The 22,292-nt window shown below is 46.7% G+C and overlaps 1 protein-coding gene across 1 annotated transcript in view; it reads right to left on the bottom strand.

Moving 5' to 3' along the window:
• Window positions 1-22,292, bottom strand: part of RASGRF2 (Ras protein specific guanine nucleotide releasing factor 2) — a 1,901,930-nt gene that overhangs the window by 321,841 nt on the left and 1,557,797 nt on the right. Inside the window, exon 21 of the mRNA XM_069224559.1 lies at window positions 997-1,100. Coding sequence (XP_069080660.1) covers window positions 997-1,100 — 104 coding nt within the window. The remainder of the gene's footprint in view (window positions 1-996; window positions 1,101-22,292) is intronic.

Below are 22,292 nucleotides of genomic sequence, written 5' to 3'. Positions count from 1 at the left end.
TTGCTGCTCAGTGCCACAGCTACACAGGGTTGAGCTGAAGGTTTTCCAGACAAAACCTACTAGACCTGAAGGAGTTGGCAAGTGTATTACATGGTGAGGTCACACAATCACATCATATAATACACCCCATTTCTGCACAAAATGTAAAAATAACACCAGTGTGGTGTAATTGTACGTGAGAGAAAACCTCACAACCGCCAGGGAGGGCTTTCCAGGGCACGGATGCCTTGGAAAGTAAGTGAACACCCAAGAATCTGCAGGTTTGTGAGTAGCCACAAACTTTAGAAGGCACATACCCATCCAGGAGTCAACTTAAAATGTTCTCCTGTCCTGTCAACAGCAGGAGAAAATGTGTATCATGGGTAAGAAGGAGAGGGTACCCTTAACATTTATGGAGGTGTATGAACAAGAGTTTCCCCTTGGGGAAAATATTCCCTCCACGAGGAGATAAAAACATTTTAAAGTGGAAATGTATGTTTGTAAAAAAATGTGGTCATGTTTAAATGTGCACCTGATACACTTATGTATATGAAAATTCTTTTGAATGTGGGAACTTAATATTCACAATTCCTTGGTAATTTCAACTGCTCTGGCTTCAGAGCAGTGCTTCTGAAATCGTCTGGTCAATCCAAAAAAGTAGAAAATGTACTAAAAAGTTAAGAGCACACTCTGACACAGCTGCACATCATGAAACATCAACATAAGAATGAATCCTTAACAAGGCCCTGTTAGGAAGACATTCTTAGAAACTACACTACCTTTGCAAGAAAATAAAAATCCATACGAAATCAAGACACATTTTTACTTTAGACATCAGTATTGCAGAACACCTCAAAAGTACTCCTGTAGAGAAATCCAACACTGCTTGCAGTCAGCAACTATATAGTATGCCAAGATTGCCCAGTCTTGGGATGCTAAGGGAATCTTTAAGATCTTTAGGATTTTAACACTGCTACTTAGCTTTGCAAGGTATTGATGTCACAGGAAACCACTTACTCGTAGGGAATGCTTCTGAAGACAATGTGATCTAAAAGAGTAATCTGTTCTGCAAGCTCCATGGCAGACAGCGTTTCCAAGCATTCTGATTTCGGATATTCAGGCTGCAAGAAATATAAAAGTATTAAAGCTCAGTTAGGCAGAACATATAGTCAATAGAGTTCAATCTCTTATCAGGGGCAAGATCTGGGAAACTGTATAGTATAATTCACAGGGAGGAAAGACAATTTGTCTCAAGCAGGCTAGAAGCAGTTTTAAAATCCCTGTATATAGACAGCTATATATAGATATACCTTTGGGTATATAGACATATATATAAAAATGATATTCCTAATTTCCCAAATTCCAAGTTCCTAAAATAACTCCTCCAGCCTGATTGATTCTGTAGGGATGTGTGCAACGTGCTGTGTAGCCTGTGTGCTTCTTCGTGCACGTATCCCTAATAACACTTTCACACCTCCTTCTTTACTCTGGTGATCATCTTCACCAGATCCTCCTGCTTGATTCAATGCTCCTCGGTGATGGAGGAATGGTGAGAATGATGTTAGGAAACCGCTCTCCTGCAATACCTCTACTAAGTCTGCAAGTAGGATTGCAGCATGGCACTGCATCCATGTGTACACGCATGTACACACACAAATACTTTTGAGAGTTTGGCACCTTCAGTTTCCCCCAATGTAGAAACTTGTTCCTCTACACTCCCTCACATTTTGGGGATGGTTCTCTTCCCATTCCCACATAGAAAAACGGTTTACTCCTGCCCTTGAGAACCATAAACCTCTGCACATGTTCTGGATGGACATGGACTATGAGAATGTTTGTGAGCACAAAAAGTGTATGTTTGTGGGTATGGTCTGGAATGCCAACGTCAAAACCATAGGAGTAGATGTGGTCACATGAAAATGTTTGTGTAAATAAATCTTTGTACAATTTTAAACCAAGTGGTATTACACTGATAAAAAGGACTATTTGCAAATAATTTGTGAATTGGGCAAGGATTCCTAATTTTGGATAGACTTGATGTATGCTTAGTGGTGGAGTATAAAGTGTAAGTGTAAGATGTTTACCCCAACCCGTTACTACCAATACCTCGGTGTGCATTATTTACGGGGTTCAGTAACCGCCTTACATTCATTTGCAATTTATTTATACATTATCACATACAAGGAGAAAGAAGCAGACAAATCCACATATGTGTGTGCTGTGTCCCAAGGTAACAAAAACACATACATAGATGGAAGAAAAGTGAGTAGGTGACAATTTTATGTACAGACAACAACTTTCAATATGTGTTTATAAATGCACACGTGTGAATCAATGTAAATCGCAAATTCTTTTAAGCCAGCAATAATCAGTGTGCTTATTGCACCCTTTATGTGACACTTGTATAATCTGTATGCGGTCTGTATATGACTACACTACACATGTAGATACTATACCTTTTGGTTTAATTAATTATTACATTGATTGTAAGCTTAGAATACATTTCTATGCCTATCTGCAATGTCTGTACAAATGAATTAGAGGCAAACCATTGTTTTGAGTATGTACTGAAGGCACATTTTCTACTGGAATAAGGGTTGATCCTGTCATACACAGTATCATATTCATTTTGAGATTGAGGAATTAGTGTATTCAGTGTTTTCCGCATTGAACTCCTCATGCATCTCGATCTAATGCACCTTTTTTTTCAAAACATTTCTGTAGGTTTTACTTCAGATTTCATTTAGAATTCGTGCTAAAATTATTCAGGAGAAAATTGGAGGGCTGCAGGAATTACCTCATTACTCGGAACAAACGGATATATGCACATGGATTGGAATTTACCCCACCTCAAATCAAATCCAAAATGCTTCATTTTATACACATCAGGTGGGAGTCCCAACTACGAATTGCCTGACCAAGCAGACATATTTGCAAATAATAAAACAAATCACCTACAAAGTTATACATGGAAAAGGACCGCTTTCCATCAGAAACAAAATAACCAAATACATTCAACAAAGAAACCTCCGCTCAAGATTGGCACCCCGACTTAGAACACCACTATACAAGAAAAAGACAATAGGTGGTACATCAGTCTCCATTCAAGCGGCCAAACCATGTAATTCATTACCCCTGAATATAAGATCCACAGATAACTATCTTGCCTTCAGAAGACTCCTCAAGAGTTGTCTCTTTCCTTCATAACCACCATATTCAAATAGCAATGGACTGCATATGCCTGTGTTGATAAATATTTATAATCTGATTATGTGTATATTCTAGACATGTATATTTCTTTAAGAAATATGTATCTTTACTATTTAATAATAATAAATTATACACATACTCTTTAAGCCTGTTTAACAAATGTATATTTACTCACGGTTAATATAAAAATGTGTGTGTGTGTGTGTGTGTGTGTGTGAGAGTGTGTGTGCATGTGTGTATGTATATATGTGTCTGTGTATAATTATATATATATGTGTTCATAGGTCATTGCATAGCTCATAGATAAGTTGTTATATTAGATACTTATGAATCCCTGCTTTCTTTTTTTATATCACAATGATCAAATGTTTTATTATCTATTTAACAGCAAGCATTTTCCAAAACTGAGGAACGATAAATAAGTATTAGAAAAATACACTTATTAATGACCTTCAAATATTACAAATCTTGAAAGTCTGTATTTATACAATACAATTTTTCTTCTCATATTATTATACCCATTATTATATTCCTTGCACATATATTCCCTTACTATGTATTTACATATTTATTTATTACTCCAGTCCTACTGTTCTACAGAAAAAGTCAATAAAAATAAATACAATCTATAAATAAAATTCAAATTATAAATAATTAAATTAAATTATATATATATATACATATATATATATATAAATAAAATAATAAATAAATAAAAAAATAATGTAAATTTACTCTCTTGTAAGCTTTACTCCGTCTCCCCATCACATTATGGGGGTCATTCTGACCTCGGCGGTAAAAGGCGCTTACCGCCGGTCAGAAGGCCGCCACAACACCGCCGCGGTTGCGGTAAACCGCCACGGTCATTCTGACCCTCAAGAGGCAAACTGCCAAAAACCTGATATCCACAAAAGTCCGCCACACCAACGGCCAGCGTTAAACTGGTGAAGACCAAACCTCCACCGTCACGCCAACAGAAATACGCCCATGCCATTACGACCCACGAATCCACGCGGCGGTCTTTCAACCGCGGTATTCCATTGGCGGTACACACCGCCGCGCTCAAAATACACATACAGCTCCAAAACACAGCCACATTGGACAATTAGAAATACACACACCTGAGACACATACACACAACACTCCCACACACCCAATTAACTATAAAACACACACCCACATCACCCACAAACCCCTACGACCACAAATCAGAGACGAAGCCCAGAGAGAGACAGCACAGAATAGAGAACACCATCACACAGAGGCACACTACACCATCACCCACACAACAACCACGCACAAAACACCACACACCACTACACTCACCACACTCATCACCGCAAACACCACCCCACACCTCATCCACACCACCCCATGGCACCCCCAAGACACCCCAGGTTCTCAGACGCAGAACTCAGGGTCATGGTGGAGGAAATAGTTCAGGTAGAGCCCCAGCTCTTCGGGACACAGCTGCAGCACACCACCATTGCCAGGAAGAGGGAGCTATGGCAAAGAATAGTGGACAGGGTCAACCCTGTGGGACAGCATCCACGAAATCGGGACGACATCAGGAAGCGGTGGAACGACCTACGGGGGAAGGTGCGTTCCATGGTATCCAGGCAAAACATTGCGGTGCAGAAGACTGGCGGCGGACCCCCACCTCAACCCCCAGAATTTACAACATGGGAGGAACAGGTCTTGAACATCCTGCATCCTGAGGGCCTCGCAGGAGTAGGCGGGGGAATGGACTCTGGTAAGTCTAATCTCAACTACTTCATCCCCCCCACCCACCAGCATGCCAACTCATACACCCACCCTACCCCCCACCCCCATCACACATCCTCCCTGCTAATATCTCACCATCACAACCCACCAATCCCAACACCAAACCCTGCATGCCACCACAACCCATCGACACCCATCACCTAAGCATGCCCACTGCACATACCCATCTCCCCCACAAACCGCCGTCACAACAGCCCCCACAAAGGAATGCCAGCACTGGGGTACACGGGCACCCACCCATTGCACGCTTTGGCACACACAGAAGCAATAACCATACTCTTATACCCCTGCAGGACCCGAATGCCACCACACCGCCCAGGAGGGTCAGAAATGTCCATCCCACCCCCAGAAGAGGCCCCCAATGATGACAGCAGCTCTGTCTCCCTGGACCCAGATGACCAGCCCGGCCCATCGGGGACCTCAGGACAGTCGTTTCCCCTCAGACAGCCACAGGCCACAGCAGACCTACCCCCCTCTGGGAACACCAGCACAGCACCCACCCAGCAGGCCCATGCCTCTGTCTCCAGGACACGTCAATCAGCGGTGTGTCCACCACTACAGGGCACCCAGGTTAACCCACCACCCCAACAACAACAGGGACCTGGGGGCAGTGGTAGTGGGCACACGGTCCAGGGGACAGAGGCCCAGGGAAACAGGGGAACTGGGAGGGCTGCTGTGCGACAGGGGGGACAGGCCCAGGGAACCCACTCTCCACGAGGCCCTCACCTCCATCATGGGAGCATACCACCACTCCCAGGAGACGATGGCGACGGTCCTGGCCAGGTTCCAGCAGATCCAGGTACTGCAGGAGGAACAGTTTATGGGGTTCAGGGAAGAACTGAGAAACATTAGTTCCGCAATGGGCACCATCGTTGTGGCTCTCAACCAGATTGTCACCACATTGCGGGACCATGTGGCACCACAAAGGGCCCCTGTCACTAGCATGGACCAGGAACAGGCTACCACCTCCGCCGGCGCTAGTGGACAGGAGGCCCCGACACAAGAGCAACCGGCCACCAGAACCCCACCTCCTGCAGAAGAAGAACCACCCCGCAAGCAGGGCCTGAGATCTAGGAAGAAGACAGAGTAGGATGCCAAGACCCCCGCCAGGAAAGGATACCCCCTGATGTCATCCCACTGTCCCACATTGTCACCCTGTCCAACCTTAAACTGCCCCTGCTCCACCTTCCACAGGCATATGGACAATGCACCTGTGAGACTGAGAATCTGGACTCTGCCATGGACATTCCTCCACCATCACCCATCACCGATTTTCAACCATGTCCCAAAATTGAGCACTTTAATAAACACACTTATTGCACACAAATAATCTGGAGTCTGCCTGTATTTTTGAAAATATGTATTAGACATAAACGTGCCAAAATGACCAGTTACATTGTGATGACAACATACCACTGTCACACAGCTGTAGTCCATGGGCAAACAAAGCAGAGGTCACGCAGTGGGGCCCACATCTCTGAAATTGGAAGGGAAAGTCACAACTCTGTTAGCATACACTGGGTGAAAAGGACAGACAGTACAGAGGCAGGAGACTGTAAGTAAATTTAAAATGCCGGTGTTGATTCTTACCTGTGTGTTATTGAAAATACTGCTGTATCACTGTGTCCCTGTTGTCTGTGTTGTCCTCTTCGTCTTCCTCCTCTTCACGCTCCGCAGGCTCCACAGCTGCTACAACACCACCATCTGGACCATCCTCCTGCAGAAAAGGCACCTGGCGTCGCAAAGCCAGGTTGTGAAGCATACAGCAGGCCACGATGATCTGGCACACCTTCTTTGGTGAGTACATTAGGGATCCACCTGTCATATGCAGGCACCTAAACCTGGCCTTCAGGAGGCCGAAGGTCCGCTCGATCACCCTCCTAGTACGCCCATGTGCCTCATTGTACCGTTCCTCTGCCCTTGTCCTGGGATTCCTCACTGGGGTCAGTAACCACGACAGGTTGGGGTAACCTGAGTCACCAATTAGCCACACACTGTGTCTCTGTAGTTGTTCCATCACATAAGGGATGCTGCTATTTCGCATGATGTACGCATCATGCACTGACCCAGGGAACTTGGCATTTACATGGGAGATGTACTGGTCAGCCAAACAGACCACCTAGACATTCATGGAATGATAACTTTTTCTGTTCCTGTACACCTGTTCACTTTCTCTGGGGGGTACCAAAGCCACATGTGTCCCATCAATGGCACCAATGATGTTGGGAATATGTCCAAGGGCATAGAAATCACCCTTCACTGTAGGCAAATCCCCCACCTCATGGAAAACGATGTGTTTGAGCAGGGCAGACAACACTCTGGACAACACCTTTGAAAACATAGGTTGAGACATCCCTGATGAAATGGCCACTGTTGTTTGAAAGGACCCACTTGCCAAAAAATGGAGTACTGACAGAACCTGCACTAGAGGGGGGATCCCTGTGGGTTGGCGGATGGGTTACATCAGGTCTGGCTCCAGCTGGGCACACAGTTCCTGTATAGTGGCTCGGTCAAGCCTGTATGTCAGAATGACATGTCGTTCCTCCATTGTCGACAGGTCCACCAGCGGTCTGTACACGGGAACATTCCTCCATCTCCTCGCAAGTCCCAGCGGACGGTGCCTAGGAAGGACAACAGCGAGCACAGAGTCAATCAACCCACAGGTACGTTCCCACAGCTTGCACAGTACACGATTCTCTATGCATTGAATGGCTTGTATGAGTGTCGATGCAAGGCCTAGGCATGTGTGACGCAGTAGAAATTAAGCCATGTGGGCCCTTGAAATGGCGGCTGCCTGACCTGTGAAGTGCGACAATGGGATGTGAGGTCAATGCGCTGGCGTGGCACACCGTGGCGGTAGGCGGTCGAAGACCGCGGCGCAAAGCCGCATTGGTTAACATTGAACCCTATGGGTTTCAGGAGCCAATGACGAAGTGCGCCAGCGGTCGCGGTACGCACCGCCGCGGACGTGACCGCCATTTTCTATCTGCTTAATCACTCGAGACCTGATCATCCACAGGAGAGGACCTATACTGCAAGTGCTGCTGTGACCTCGGTCTGGAAGATACAATGGCTGCTGCGACTGGGGAAAGGGCCCCTGCCTTCACTTCTGAAGAATTGGAGAAACTCATGGATGGGGTCCTCCCCCAGTATGCGCTACTCTACGGTCCTCCAGACCAACAGGTAAGTACACTGGGAGCATGCTTTGGGGGCAATGCCTGTGTTGAGTCGGGTGGATGAAAGATGGTGGGGAGGGGAGCGATTGAGGCATGCATCAAACGACGGATGAGAGCATGTGCCACATGGCAAGGGTGGGGATGGGGGACCACTTACATCGAGCATGCAGAAAATTATGACAATGTTATTTCTCCCCCTGTACATGTGACATAGGTCAGCGCCCATCAGAAAATCGACATTTGGCGTGCCATCGCCAAGGACGTCCGGACCCTGGGGGTCCACAACAGACGGGGCACCCACTGCCGCAAGAGGTGGGAGGACATCCGCTGCGGGAGCAGGAAGACTGCGGAGGCTCTGCTGGGGATGGCCTCCCAACGTAGGAGGGGTGCCACTCGTCAATTGACCCCCCTGATGTCTCGGATCCTGGCGGTGGCCTACCCAGATTTGGATGGGAACGTGAGGACATCACAGCAGACACAAGGGGGTGAGTACCAGCACATTCTGCTATCTTAGCGCGCAGTGGAGGTGTCTGGGTGGGGGAGGAGGGCTGTGGGTATCCCTAGGCCAGGGCGATTTCTGTAGGCTAGGCCCCTCCGTAAGGCATGGCCCTGTGCCCCGCCCCCCACCTCTGTAGGGTGCCAAGTACAGCTATCCATGGCCCTGTGTCACCTATGTGTGCAGTTGTCGTCCATAGGCTTGTAGGCCAAGTCCCAATGATTGAGTAGTGTACCCCAAGTGCGCGGCGTAGTGCAGGGGGCTTCTGTGTCTGTCCTCTCCGCCAACTGTGTTGCCAATGCATGCACTCAACATGTCTTTATTCCCCCCCCCCCTTTTTTGCTGCTCTTCCTGTTCATGTGTGCATTAGCATCAACAGGCGGAGGAGAAGTGGCATCGGAGCACGAGGGAGCTGCATCTCACATGGCCCTGGAGGGCCATGCAACCGACTCGGAGTTCACCAGTGAGACGGAGGGCGAGGGGAGCTCCACAACGGGGACACGTGGAGATATCAGCGACACAGGCACGTCCTCGGAAGGGAGCTCCCTTGTGGTGGCGGCAACATCCGTGCCCACCGCAACAACAGGTACAGCCGCCACCCAGCGCACCAGCTCCGCCCTCCAAGCAGCCCCTCAGCGTTCGCCCCGTGCCCGCTCGCACACGACGGCGGGCATCTCCTTCGCCCCAGGCACCTCAGGCCCTGCCCCAGTTACCCCTGCTGCCCTCAGTGAGGAGGTCATTGACCTCCTCAGGACGCTCATTGTTGGGCAGTCTACCCTTTTGAATGCCATCCAGGGGGTAGAAAGGGAGGTACACCGGAGCAATGCATACCTGGAGGGCATTCATTCGGGTCAGGCTGCCCATCAGCGATCTTTCAACGCTCTGGCCTCAGCACTGACGGCAGCCATTGTCCCTGTCTCCTGCCTCCCTCCTCCAACTTCCTCCACCCAGTCCCACTCCCCTGTTCCTCTGCCTATCCCAGACACACCTACAGACCAGCCTGCACACACCTCAACACCCAAGGGCAGCTCATCCAGACATAAGCACCACACATCACACAAGCATTCACACAAGCAACAGCCACATGCAGACATACCAACAGCCACTGCCTCCTCTTTGTCCCCCTCCTCCTCGTCTCCCTCCTCCCTCCCTGTGACGTCTCCACTCACCCTTGCATGCACTACATCATCAGCCCCTACGTCCATCACCAGCACACCCACCAGAACACTGCGCACACGTGCAGTCACCACCCCCACTGCCATTTACACGTCCCCTGTGTCCTCTCCCAGTGTGTCTGTCACCCCCTCTTCCAAACAACACAAACGCAGGCAGCCACCCACCCAACAGCCATCCACCTCACGACAGCCTCCGTCACAAGCACCTGCACCCAAAGACACCACACTTGACTCTCCTACAACCACATCCTCTTCCTCCACTCCCATACCCACTGCACCTACCCTTCCCACTGCTCCTAAAAAGTTTTTCCTGTCCAAAATTAACCTCTTTCCATCACCTGACCCACCCCCTCCATCTCGTAAGAGTCCAATCAGCACCTCAGCCACCACAACCCCTGGACCTACAAGGACCATAGTACAAGGATATTGGAGTCCACCACCTTCAAGGGCAGCTACATCGGCCAGCAGTAAAGGGACAGCCAGCCCACCCCCTGGGACAAAATCCAAGAAAGGCAAGGCCCGGCGCGAGAGGCCAGAGACGGCAGCCTCCAAAGGCACTACCCTGGCACCGTCAGGAAGTGGGGTGCCACCTGGCACATCTACAAAGGGAGGCAAGGGCCACAGAGAATCACGGAAGGATGGCAAGGGCAGCACGGCCGACAAGTCCGTCAGCAGGCGAGCTGCCCAGGAGGGCCCCACCAGCCCCATTCCGGGTGTGAAGGAGGACACCCACGGGCCCGGGACTCCAGCACAGGAGGGCCCCGCAAGCGAGAAGTCGGATGGCGAGTGAACTCCATATATTGGCCGGATATGGTGCCCTGGAGACACATGTCAAGAACCTCTGAACAGGGCCCTTCAAGACAAGCACCCCTGAACAGGGCCCTTCAAGACAAGCACCGCTGAACAGGGCCCTTCAAGACAAGCACCGCTGAACAGGGCACCGCCGTCTCAAGACCCCCTGAACAGGGCCCTTCAAGACAAGCACCGCTGAACAGGGCCCTTCAAGACAAGCACCGCTGAACAGGGCCCTTCAAGACAAACACCGCTGAACAGGGCACCGCAATCTCAAGACCCGCTGAACAGGGCCCTTCAAGACAAGCACCGCTGAACAGGGCCCTTCAAGACAAGCACAGCTGAACAGGGCCCTTCAAGACAAGCACCGCTGAACAGGGCACCGCCGTCTCAAGACCCGCTGAACAGGGCCCTTCAAGACAATCACCGCTCCGCTGGGCCCTTCAAGACAAGCACCGCTGAACAGGGCCCTTCATCTCAAGCACCAACTCCGCTGGGCCCTTCATCTCAAGCACCGCTCCGCTGGGCCCTTCATCTCAAGCACCGCTCCGCTGGGCCCTTCATCTCAAGCACCGCTCCGCTGGGCCCTTCATCTCTGCACCGCTCCGCTGGGCACCGCCGTCTCAAGCACCGCTCCGCTGGGCCCTTCATTACAAGCACCGCTGGCCCATTGGCAGAAGGGGCAGGCCCGGATCTGTGTCGGGCAGGGCTGCACGATGCACTCTGGGCACCATGCCTCCTCCAGTACCAGTGGAGTCTGTAATCCACTTGAGAGACTGTGGCTTTGCACTCCCCAGGATTGCACAGTGGGCAACCCACCCACTGTAGAGACTTGTGAGACTGTGGCTTTGCACTCCCCAGGATTGCACAGCGGGCAACCCACCCACTGTAGAGACTTGTGAGACTGTGGCTTTGCACTCCCCAGGATTGCACAGCGGGCAACCCACCCACTGTAGAGACTTGTGAGACTGTGGCTTTGCACTCCCCAGGATTGCACAGTGGGCAACCCACCCACTATAGAGACTTGTGAGACTGTGGCTTTGCACTCCCCAGGATGGCACAGTGGGCAAGCCACCCACTGTAGAGACTTGTGAGACTGGCTTTGCACTCCCCAGGATGTAACAGTGGGCAAGCCACCCACTGTAGAGACTTGTGAGACTGTGGCTTTGTACTCCCCAGGATGGGACAGTGGCCATGGAGGCCCCTCGTGGATCTGGCGTCGTGGACTCATGTGGCTGAGGTGCCTCCCCTTCCCTTCCCCCTGAGGTGCCTGTAGTTTTTCTATCTGATGCCCCTGCAGTGTTCTCTCCAATGGATTCGGGTCTCCTGTGTGGGTTTTGCCCATGTGTTGAGGCCCATTGGCCCACGTACAATGACTGAAACCCAATTTGGACAGGACAATTTACATATGTGTATATAGTTATAGATGTTGGAAATAATGTTTTACTTAGCCTTACAATATATTTGAATTTCATGATAATTTTTTTTTGTCTTGGCATTCTTCCGGGGGGTTTGGGGGGGTGTCACTCTGAGTTGTTGCCCTGCATTGATGTGTAGGTAGTTGTGGGTGAGGGTGGGTGTGTCGCGTATGTGTGTGCCCGTAATCTTTTCTCCTCCCCCCTCCCCTGTGTCGTAGGTGCAGTACTCACCGTTGTCTTCTGCGCCGGCGTTCGTGCTCCTGGTAGAGGAGCAGGTAGACAATAGCTGGTAGGATGTGTAGTTCTGGTTCCATACTGTCCAGATTCCTCGTGGAGTGTGTAGAGGTGAGCGTTTTCCCATTCGTAGTCTGTTTCCGCCGTGTTTTTATCGGCGGGGCTCCCGCCCCGGAAAAGGTGGCGGATTGGTGAGTTGTGATAGGGTGGGCAGTACATTGTCTCCCGCCTGTCTGTTGGCGGTCACCGCCGCGCTGTTTGTTTGTCCCGCCGTGGCGGTCGGAGTGTTAAAGTGGCGGTCTGTGTTGGCGGTTTCCGCCAGGGTCAGAATTCCATTTTTTTGACCGCCTGCCTGTTGGCGGGTTGGCCGCCGCTTTAACACCAACCGCCAGGGTTGGAATGACCCCCCTAGTCTCTATCAATCTATCCTCCATCCCCACTCTAACTCATCCCAAACCTCAGTATACTACCATGATCTCCCAAACAACCTTACTAAATTCTCCCTCATTTATCTCAATTTTGAATCATCCAAAACCCCTCCTGCTACTATGATCTCCCTAACCCTTTCCACAGACTCTTCCCTCCTCCATATCTCCTTTACTCATCCCAAGTCTCATCCTGTTACTATAAACTCCCAAATAGCACTTCTGTATTCTTCCCTCCTCTATCCCTCCATTACTCTAGTCAATCCAACTAACAAACTCACATATCCTCTGCTCAAATTAACTCATAGTAATACTAATACTGTACTCATATTTCCCTATACTTATCCACCACTTATTCCTACTGGGTTCCGGACTAGCGTGCTACTCACTGAAAAGCACTTTGGCGCCTCACCAGGGGTAGTAAGCGCTATATAAGTACAATTATAATTACTTTCTAATTTAATTTCACACCCCTTTAGTCCTTAAATAATGCATCTTGATTACCAATTTGCATTGTCCCTTAATTTATAGTGATATTTAAGTTTATGCAGTTGGAAATATGCATGCATCTATCTGTGGATCCTAGAATTGGTTATTTAACTTAAAACAGTGTTTGTTCTTTTTTGGTTGGATCTTGGACACTTATGTTCATCCTGTTACATGGCTAGTGAGATCAATAGTGAACACAAAAGTGAAAGGTGAAAGAGGACAACTTTTTCATACCCTCTTCTTTACTTAAAATGCACCAGTAGTTTTCACTCTTCTCTCATATCTCACATTTTCAGACTATGTACCTCCTATTAAATTAGCAAATTACCGATCATATTTTAGCTGACGTATACCAGGTAGTGTCAGAATTCATCAGCTTAAAATGTTTTGTCAATAAGGTTAAGTTACTTACCTGTAACCCTTGCTGTCTTCCAGGGGACTCCTCATCAAAGTCATAAGCACAGAATATTCCCTCATACGTGTGGTGACCCCAGAGCATATATTAAATATACACACACACATATATATATATATATATATGTATGTATATATATATATATATATATATATATATATATATATATATAATAAAAAGTACATATATATATATATATATATATACATATATCAATGCAGCAGAGTTTTCCTTTGAAAAACCTCTCACCAGACTCAAGCATTTCTGTAAATCAGAACGAGAGAGCATAAAATCCACAACACAGCTTTTATTGAAGAGAAAACTGCAAGGGAATACAAAAGCATTGTTAGCCAATAGGCTGCATTAAAAGCATACCAAGTGAAAACTGCCACTGTGCCTTTAAGGCCTCCAGGACCTCCTGTATTCTATCATGCCACAAAGGTGACAGTTAGGGTAGTACTTTTTTTTATGGCGACATGAGGAATAAAAACACAGACATGTATGGACTACTGCATGCAAGATTTGTCCGGGGAGGTGGGCGGGTTGCTTATGACATTGATGTGGATTCCCCTGGAAGACTAGGATTACAAGTAAGGAACTTATCCTTCTCTTCCAAGGATCCTCATCCATAGTCATAAGCACTAAAAAAATTAGCAACACCATCCAACAACCCTGCAGATGAATTGAGCAAACACAATCAGCTGTCATCATCACCTAAATAGATTTCTTAAGGTGGCTTGCCCTATATAGGTGTCTGCCTTATTGGCTAAATCTAGGCAGTAATACCTTGTGAAAGTATGAACCAATCTCCAAGTAGCAGCTTTGCAGATTTCGGAGATGGGAACTTTCTTTAGTAGGGCTGCTGTTGCCTCCTTGCCCCTGGTAGAGTGGGCTATGGGTCTGGCAGATAACTGCTTGTTGGCTGCTAGTACGTGAATAGAATGCAATAAACTATCCATCTAGAAATGGTCTGCTTGGAAGAAACAATGCCTGTCCTCTTAGGGCCATAGTTAAACAGAGGGTCATATTGTCTGATAGCTTTGATCTTGTCCAAATATAATTTCAGCACTCTCTTAAGATCTAAAGTGTGTAACGCTATTTTCACCGGTGTGGAGGGATTATGGAAGTATGCTGGGAGTGAAATTGTCTGGTTAATGTGAAAATCAGAAACTACCTTGGGAAGAAAACTCAGACGGTGTTGGCATGGAAAACCGTTTAAGGCTCCTTGGCACAGAAAAATGTAATCTCGCTGACTCTGCGAGCCGAAGTAATAGCTACCAGAAAAGCAGGTTTCCAGGTAAGGTGTTACAAGGATGCTTTGTCTATAGGTTCGAAAGGGGGTCCAATGAGTCCTGAAAGCACCACATTCAATTACCAGGGAGGGGAGGAGTTGCGGACAGGTGGGAACACCTTCTTCAGTCCCTCTAAAAAAATCCTTTATTACAGGTATTTGAAAAAGTAACCTTTTAGTATGGGATTTTCTGTATGCAGTAATAGCTGCGAGGTATACTCTAATAGAGGTGAATTGTAGACAAGACTTTGCTAAATGGAGGAGACAGCGGCGGCTTGCGCGAGGAAAAAGAGGCGGGACAGCGCATGGCAGGGGAGACAAAAAAAAATATATATGATCATTTTTTTTAAACGTACCTTCCTCGGTCCTCGAATGCAGGTACAGGCTCCCAGCCTGTCCTGCATCCAATCTTAATGCTGTTTTCATGCTGCTGGCAGCATGAAAGCAGCGTTAGGATTGGAAAGAGCCCCCAGCCGGGGCACTCCGAGGCAGAGTGGAAATCTCTGCCTGCTGTATCCAACTCGGCAATGCAGTGTCTGCATTGCCGGGTTGGAGAGAGCCTAGTGCGCATGTGTTTGGCTGGCCCAAGATGGCCAGCCAAACATACATGTGCACTGAGGGGAAGTACTGTACGATTTCCGTCTGTGCTTGTCACAGCCCATGGTCCGCCCCTTTTACAAGAAAATTATAATAAACATAGTTTATCATTGTTTTCTTGGAAACGTTTTGCAGCTGCTGCTGCTGGCTGGGTGTGGGGGGACGCGCCTCCACCATAACGGGGGAGCCCCCTTGGGAGGAGATAAGGTCATATCACCTCCTCCTGACTCGATATTGGATGGAAATCATTCTGTACATACCACATGAAAATTATTTTCCACTTAAAAGCGTAAGAACACCTGGTTAATGGTCATCTGGACTCCCTAAGAATGTTCATGCATTCCTGCGAGAGACCTAAATGTCCATACTGGAGGAATTCAGGAGCCATGCTGACAAGCTCAGCAAGAGAAGGTTGGGGTGGTAAATCTTCCCTCCAGACTTGTAAAGGAGATCCAGTCTACATGGCAGCCTCTTGTGTGGTCTTTCCAATAGGTGTAGGAGATCTGGGTACAACCACTGGCTGCGCCAATCAGGGGCTATTAGGATTATTTGGGTCCTGACTCTGTACAATTTGTTGATGACTGTTGGGATCAATGGAATGGGGGGAAAACACATAAAGAAATGTCCCTGACCAATCCATGAAAAGGGCATTCCCCTTCATCACCGGTCGGTAGAACCTGGATCTGAATTCTGGGCTTTTTTTGTTGCTTTTGTTTGCAAACAGGTCTATTTGCAGATGCCCCTATTCTCTGAAAATGTCACATACAGCATCGTTGTGCAGAATCTAGTTGTGCATTTCTGCAAAGTGTTGACTTAAAGAGTCCGCCTATGTGTTCTGGACTCCTGGCAGATAAATTGCCGAGACTGTTATCTTCCTAGCTATGAGCCAGTGCCAGATAGACTGCGCTTCCAGGGATAGAGTGCATTGTGGTCATGTTGTCCATTAAGCCCAGGGGAGGTTTGGTTGAATGGATGGATAAAACGCCTTGAGGGTTAGATAAGCCGCCCATAGTTACCACATGTTGATATGGTATCCTTGCTCCTTGGCCGACCCATCACAGCACCCAAGCCCTGGAGAGACGCATCTGTAATGAGCATTTTTTTATGAGTGTCCTGGTGACACCAATCATCAAGTTTTGTCATTGAGAACACCACAGTATTGAAGCTATTGCAGCCTGTGACAGAGTGAGCCTGTTGTCCCCATGGTGTGTGAATTGATTCCACTGATCCACCAGATTCTGCTGCAAAGGTCTCATGTGCAGTCTGGCACTGGGAACAAGATAGATGCATGAAGCCATTGATCCCAAAAGAGAGGCAATCTGCTTGGCTGATGGGTGTGGCGGAGGTTGGCACACTTCTGAGCAATTGAGGATAGTCTCTCCTCCGAAGGACACTTTTGTGACTTTTGTGTCCTGAGTCGCACCTAGAGAGTGTAGACTTTGAGTTGGAATCTGGATTGATTTTTTTGACATTGATCTGTAAACCTAAAGACTGAAGAGTGTCAACACAGATTTGGTAGTGTTTTTTCATCTGATCTAAAGAGTAGCTTTTTACCAGCCAGTCGTCTAAGTATGGGTAGACGAATATTGTTTTCCTTAGTAAGACGGCTGCTACGACAGCCGCGCACTTCGAGAATGTGGAGGGGTGCTGATTTCAAGCTGAATGGTAGCACTTTGTACTGGTAATGTTTGGATGCAACTGTGAACCGTAGGAACTTCTGATGCTTCCTGGCGATTGGAATGTGGAAGTAGGCATCCTGTAGACCGATGCAACACATCCAATCCCCCTGATGGAACTGTGGGTATATCTGGTGGAGGGCAAGCATCCTGAACTTCTCCTTGCATATATATTTGTTTAGCAGACTTAAGTCCAGAATGGGCCTGAATTGTACCTCTGGGCCTTTTCTCTTTACTAGAAAATACCATGAGTATACTCCTAGTCCTTTTTGAGAGAATGGAACCTCTTCCAGGAGTAGGGTAGAGACTTTGTTTTTAAGCAGCTTCTGTTGGTGGCAAGAGGCTTTTGACTGTGGAACAGCTAGAGAAGGGGACTTGAAGCAAAGTGAGAAGCCATTCTCTACAATATGTAAGACCCAGTTGTCGCTGGTGATGCTGCACCACTCATTTAGGTGTCTAGTGATACTTCCCCCCACCGGAATGGGTAATGGCGACAAGGGTAGTGACAACTCATTGTTGTCAATTAGCTCCTTGTCCACACGAAGAACTGCAGGGCTGGTACTGAGATTTGGCTGGTTGTTGATGTCGGTGACGGGAAAACCAGTGAGGGGTTTGAACTCTCTGATGGTAGAGGTGCTTGTCATAAGGCCTGTACCTTCTGCGGACTTCTTTCCGTTTCTCTAAACCGGCGGCTTTAAGTGTGCCTAACTGGGTTTTCATCTTTGCCATTTTGTCAACCATGGGTGACCCAAACAATGAGTTGCCAGTGAAATGAAGGTTCAGGATGCACTAATACACCTCTTGTCTAAGACCTGTGAGACAAAGCCATGGTGAGTGTCTGGCACACATCCCATGTGAATATCCATGAGCCGCTAGGTCAGAGCCATCTGCAGCCACGCTAATTATTTGGTTAGCAACCAAACTTCCTTCTTGCAGCAATTCATCGAAGTCCTATCTCTCTTCTCTGGGTAGCTTTTCTGCAAATCTGGCCAATGAATCCCACAGAAACGGATTGTATTTGCCTAGTAATGCTGTCTTACTAGACACTTTCATAAACAAGGCTGTTGTGCCACACATTTTTCTGCCCAAGAAATCTATTTGATTACTTTCCTTGTCCGTCGAAAAAGATGATGAAGCTGCGATGGAGTGCATCTTCTTAGCGGCTGCTATAATGGCCAAATCTGGTGGAGGGCCGGTTCTTAGAAATAAAGGATCTTGATCCAGAGCCTTATATTTCTTTAGAATTCTCGCTGGAGCCACTCGAAGGAAGGCTGGAGTGAGAAAAATGTCTATCACAGGTTCGAGAAGACCTGAGACCAAAGGCAGCGATGGTCTGGAGGAAGATCTATGATGTAAGGTCTCAAAGATGACCAATGAGGTTGTAGCAGGTTCTGGAATATCAATGTTCAGCTTAATAACTCCTCTCACCAACACCAACAATGTATTGAGGTCCTCTACTGGGGATACTCTCATTCGTGGAGTGTCGTAAGTGTTGGGGAGTAAACCCTCTTTGATGATCTTGTAGAAGTTGACCACGTAGGAGATCTACGTGCGCAGTGATGTGATCGAGACCTATGAGATCTTTGAGCAGGCATAGAGGATCTTGTTCTGACCCTGCACCAAGATCTACTCCTTGTTTGTGACCTGGTTCTACACAGAGGAGTGAGATCCTTATGTACCCTGGATCTTGGTGGGGACCTCAGAAAGTGGACCTCTGCCAAGTGGGCTAGAGGTGTCTTGATTAGCAGAGTTGTGTTTGGAGATGGTGTCTGTGGAGGAGACCTTGAAGGAGAGTATGTCCTTGAGTACTGTGAACCCTGACTCTGTGGGACAGCCCAGTTGCGATCACTTTCTAGTGAGCATGGTGTCTGAGGAATCTCTGACTGACAGAGAGATCTCTGCCCTGCAAAAGAGTGTGAAGAAGCTCCTGAAGAAGTAGCTGAAGGTCTAGAAGAATGATGCACTGTAGACTTGTCCAAAGACAAAAGCTGCCTCGACGTTAAGTGACGAGGTGATGTTGTCGACGGTGGTCTTTCATGATGGTGAAGCGGTGGGTGAGGCCTTGGCGATGAACGGCGTCTCAGTGTCATTGGCGAACACTGTCTGTTAGGCACCTGTCTTGACTTCGATTGGTGCCTAGTTGCAACCCACAGAGAAGTGTGTCTCGAAGTCGAACATCGTCTGGTTGCTGCTGATAGAGATTTTCGGCCTGGTTGCTGTTGAGACTTATGCGTGCCTCTACGTCAAACAGCAATTAGTTGCTGTCGACGGAGACCGCCTCTGTGAAGAGTGTCTGGATGGCAAGCACCGATTAGACACCATCAACTGAGTCTTTTCTTGCCTCTACGTCGAATTGTGGGGAACTGGTGGCGACGGAGACTTTTGCGTTGATGATGAGTGATGCCCTGACTGCAGCAATGTTAGTATATATATATATATATATATATATATATATATATATATATATATATATCGTGAAGTCACAGCGCTACACCTTCAATGGGCCCTACTGCTCTCTGACCCCACCTACTCACAGACCAATCTCAACAGAGAAGGGAGCACTATCAAATCACAATGGGGCACCTGGGTAATTCAATTATGTAGCTATAAATATATAGGACATAATTCAATTAATCAATGTGGCAAGTTCTTCATTCAGTCCATAGATATTCAGGAGCCGTAGAGTCTTCAAAACACTTTTATTCTTCAATACATAAATCCAGCCCAGCCAACACATTTCGGCCCTCCAAAAGGGCTGTAAAACATATATATATGCGAAGCCCACTTTAAAAAACACATAAAACAAACTTAAAAATTAAGTACAATTTCCACAGGTCCCCAACGCACCTCACACTTCCTTCTAGAACTAAGACTTCTCGACATCAAAAACCACAACACATAAAATCTTCACAGACTAAATCATATTTGTATTACCACATTGTCAAAACATACCCCAAATGTCTCAGTTACCATATCCTATCTTAAAAACATCAATACATAATTCTGTGATAAATCATTGACTGTTACCTATAATGATAATCTAACAATGCCAAGTGTAATATATACCAACTAGAATCATAAAAGTAAACAATACTTACAAAAGAGAACTGTATATTGCTAATTCTGTTATATCGCACAAACTATATTTTATGGAAATGTGGAGGAACCTGTCACCACCACCATGCAATTAATGGCCCCCACAAAGCCACCCTACATGGAGGAGAGAGTAAATGATTTGCACTGTTCCATGGTCGGAATCCTCATTTAATCAATTCCAACTTAAGTTATGAAGTGTAGAAAATCTCACGTATCTCACTTATTATCAAACATCTTATATCCCCACATCGTACACATTGTAAACCATTCCACCATTCCACTTGTAGCACCTTTTGCATTCTCTTCATTATTTACTCATTAACCACCAATCATGTCTCTCTAGCACATATACCACTGAAGACCTCAAAAACCAAACAACCAAATCCAAGAAAACACACCACAAAATCCCCATGTACAATGAGCCCTCCATACTCCTCACTGTCAAAAATACTCTGACTTCATGCGTAACCTCCTTACTCCATAGCCAGAATAAAACACCTTGATCATCTAGGAGATAGATGAATGTAAGGTTCAGCCATAGCTGGGCTGAGCATTAAGCTGACTTGGGAAGTTGGAAATGACTGGAAGAAGTCAAATATGGAGGTATAAGAGTGAATGTTCATGCTAACCACCCACACAGTGTGTTAGTTGTAGAGAATAATGAGAAATGGGAGTAATATGGTGTGTGGTGATAGGTGGGAGACCAGTCAAGAGGGAACCAGTAAAAATTGTATATTAAGTAACTTATGGTGATTGATGGAATTTAAATTCCTGCTTAAGTGATTGGATGGCGTTTAATATAAATTAAAGGGTACTGATCAGGGTGTTTTATTTCTTCTATGGAAGAAGGTTACGCATGAAGATGGAGTGTTTTTGACACAACCCCGATTGGGAACGACCAAAGGCCATGCTTGGTAGTGGTTGTATTAATGTATGTAATTATATATTACTTTATGTTAAAAAACATAGAAATTCACTGAAAGAACAAAGGTTACAGGGACATTATAGTTATGTTAACGTTTTACCCACACAGAACCACAGAAAATCAGCAGTTCTAGTTATTATACTTATAGTTATACTTATCTGAAAAAGCTAACTTGTGCTGTTAGGTAACTTTAGACCATGAGATATAGTTTCTTAATATAAGTAAAAATATAAGTATAACTATAACTGCTGCACTTCTTTGGTTTTGTGTCCGTAAAATGTCAACCCAACTATAACGCCCTATTATTCAATTTAGGCTGCATTGCCCATAAATGACAACTAAACAGGAGGGATGACTTGACAACAGATTTACAGGTTAAGGCACAAAGTTGTTACAGAAGCCTTTTGCACCTGTCATGTTCCATGGTTTTTTTCATAATGTAATATAGTTTTGCCACATTTAAGGAAATGGTTAACAGCATATTTACTTTAATTGGAACATGCTAATGTGCAGCAATTCAAAAACAGCACATATAGGGCCTGATTGCGACCTTGGCGAAGGGGATTACTCCGTCCCAAATCTGACGGATATCCCGGCCGCCATTTTACAAGTTCCATTATATCCTATGAAACTTGTAATACGACGGATGGGATATCCGTCACATTTGGGACGGAGTAATCCCCTCCGCCAATGTCGTAATAAGGGGCATAGTGTTTGAAGGCACTCTAAATGAAGGTTTAAGTACTGGGCAATGATATGCTTTTTGAAGCCCTCATGGCATAAAACACCACAAAAATACACTTAATTTTGACAGAAATGATTTCTTCCCATTCTGTTCAGCTGTTTTATATAGTGCAAACTCGACCCAAGGGCACTGTAGCACCAGGTTAAATTACAGAAAGGCAGATTCTTTTTTTCCTTTAGAGACAGAAAAATTAAGTGATTTGCCCAGGATCACAGGACATTGGGCTACCGATGGGACTTGAACCTGTCTCCCAGTTCCAAAAGGCAGCTTTTTTTGTTAGACCACATGCACTCCCTTTCACCCAAAAAACAAACAACACACCTGCCAACAAAATTCGGGAGCTTTGATCCCCCCCACACCCTCCATTG

The sequence above is a fragment of the Pleurodeles waltl genome, chromosome 1_1, assembly GCF_031143425.1.
Source record: "Pleurodeles waltl isolate 20211129_DDA chromosome 1_1, aPleWal1.hap1.20221129, whole genome shotgun sequence".
NCBI lineage: Eukaryota > Metazoa > Chordata > Amphibia > Caudata > Salamandridae > Pleurodeles > Pleurodeles waltl.
The sequence above is the reverse complement of the archived record's forward strand: the minus strand, read 5'-3'. Positions and strand labels throughout refer to the sequence as shown.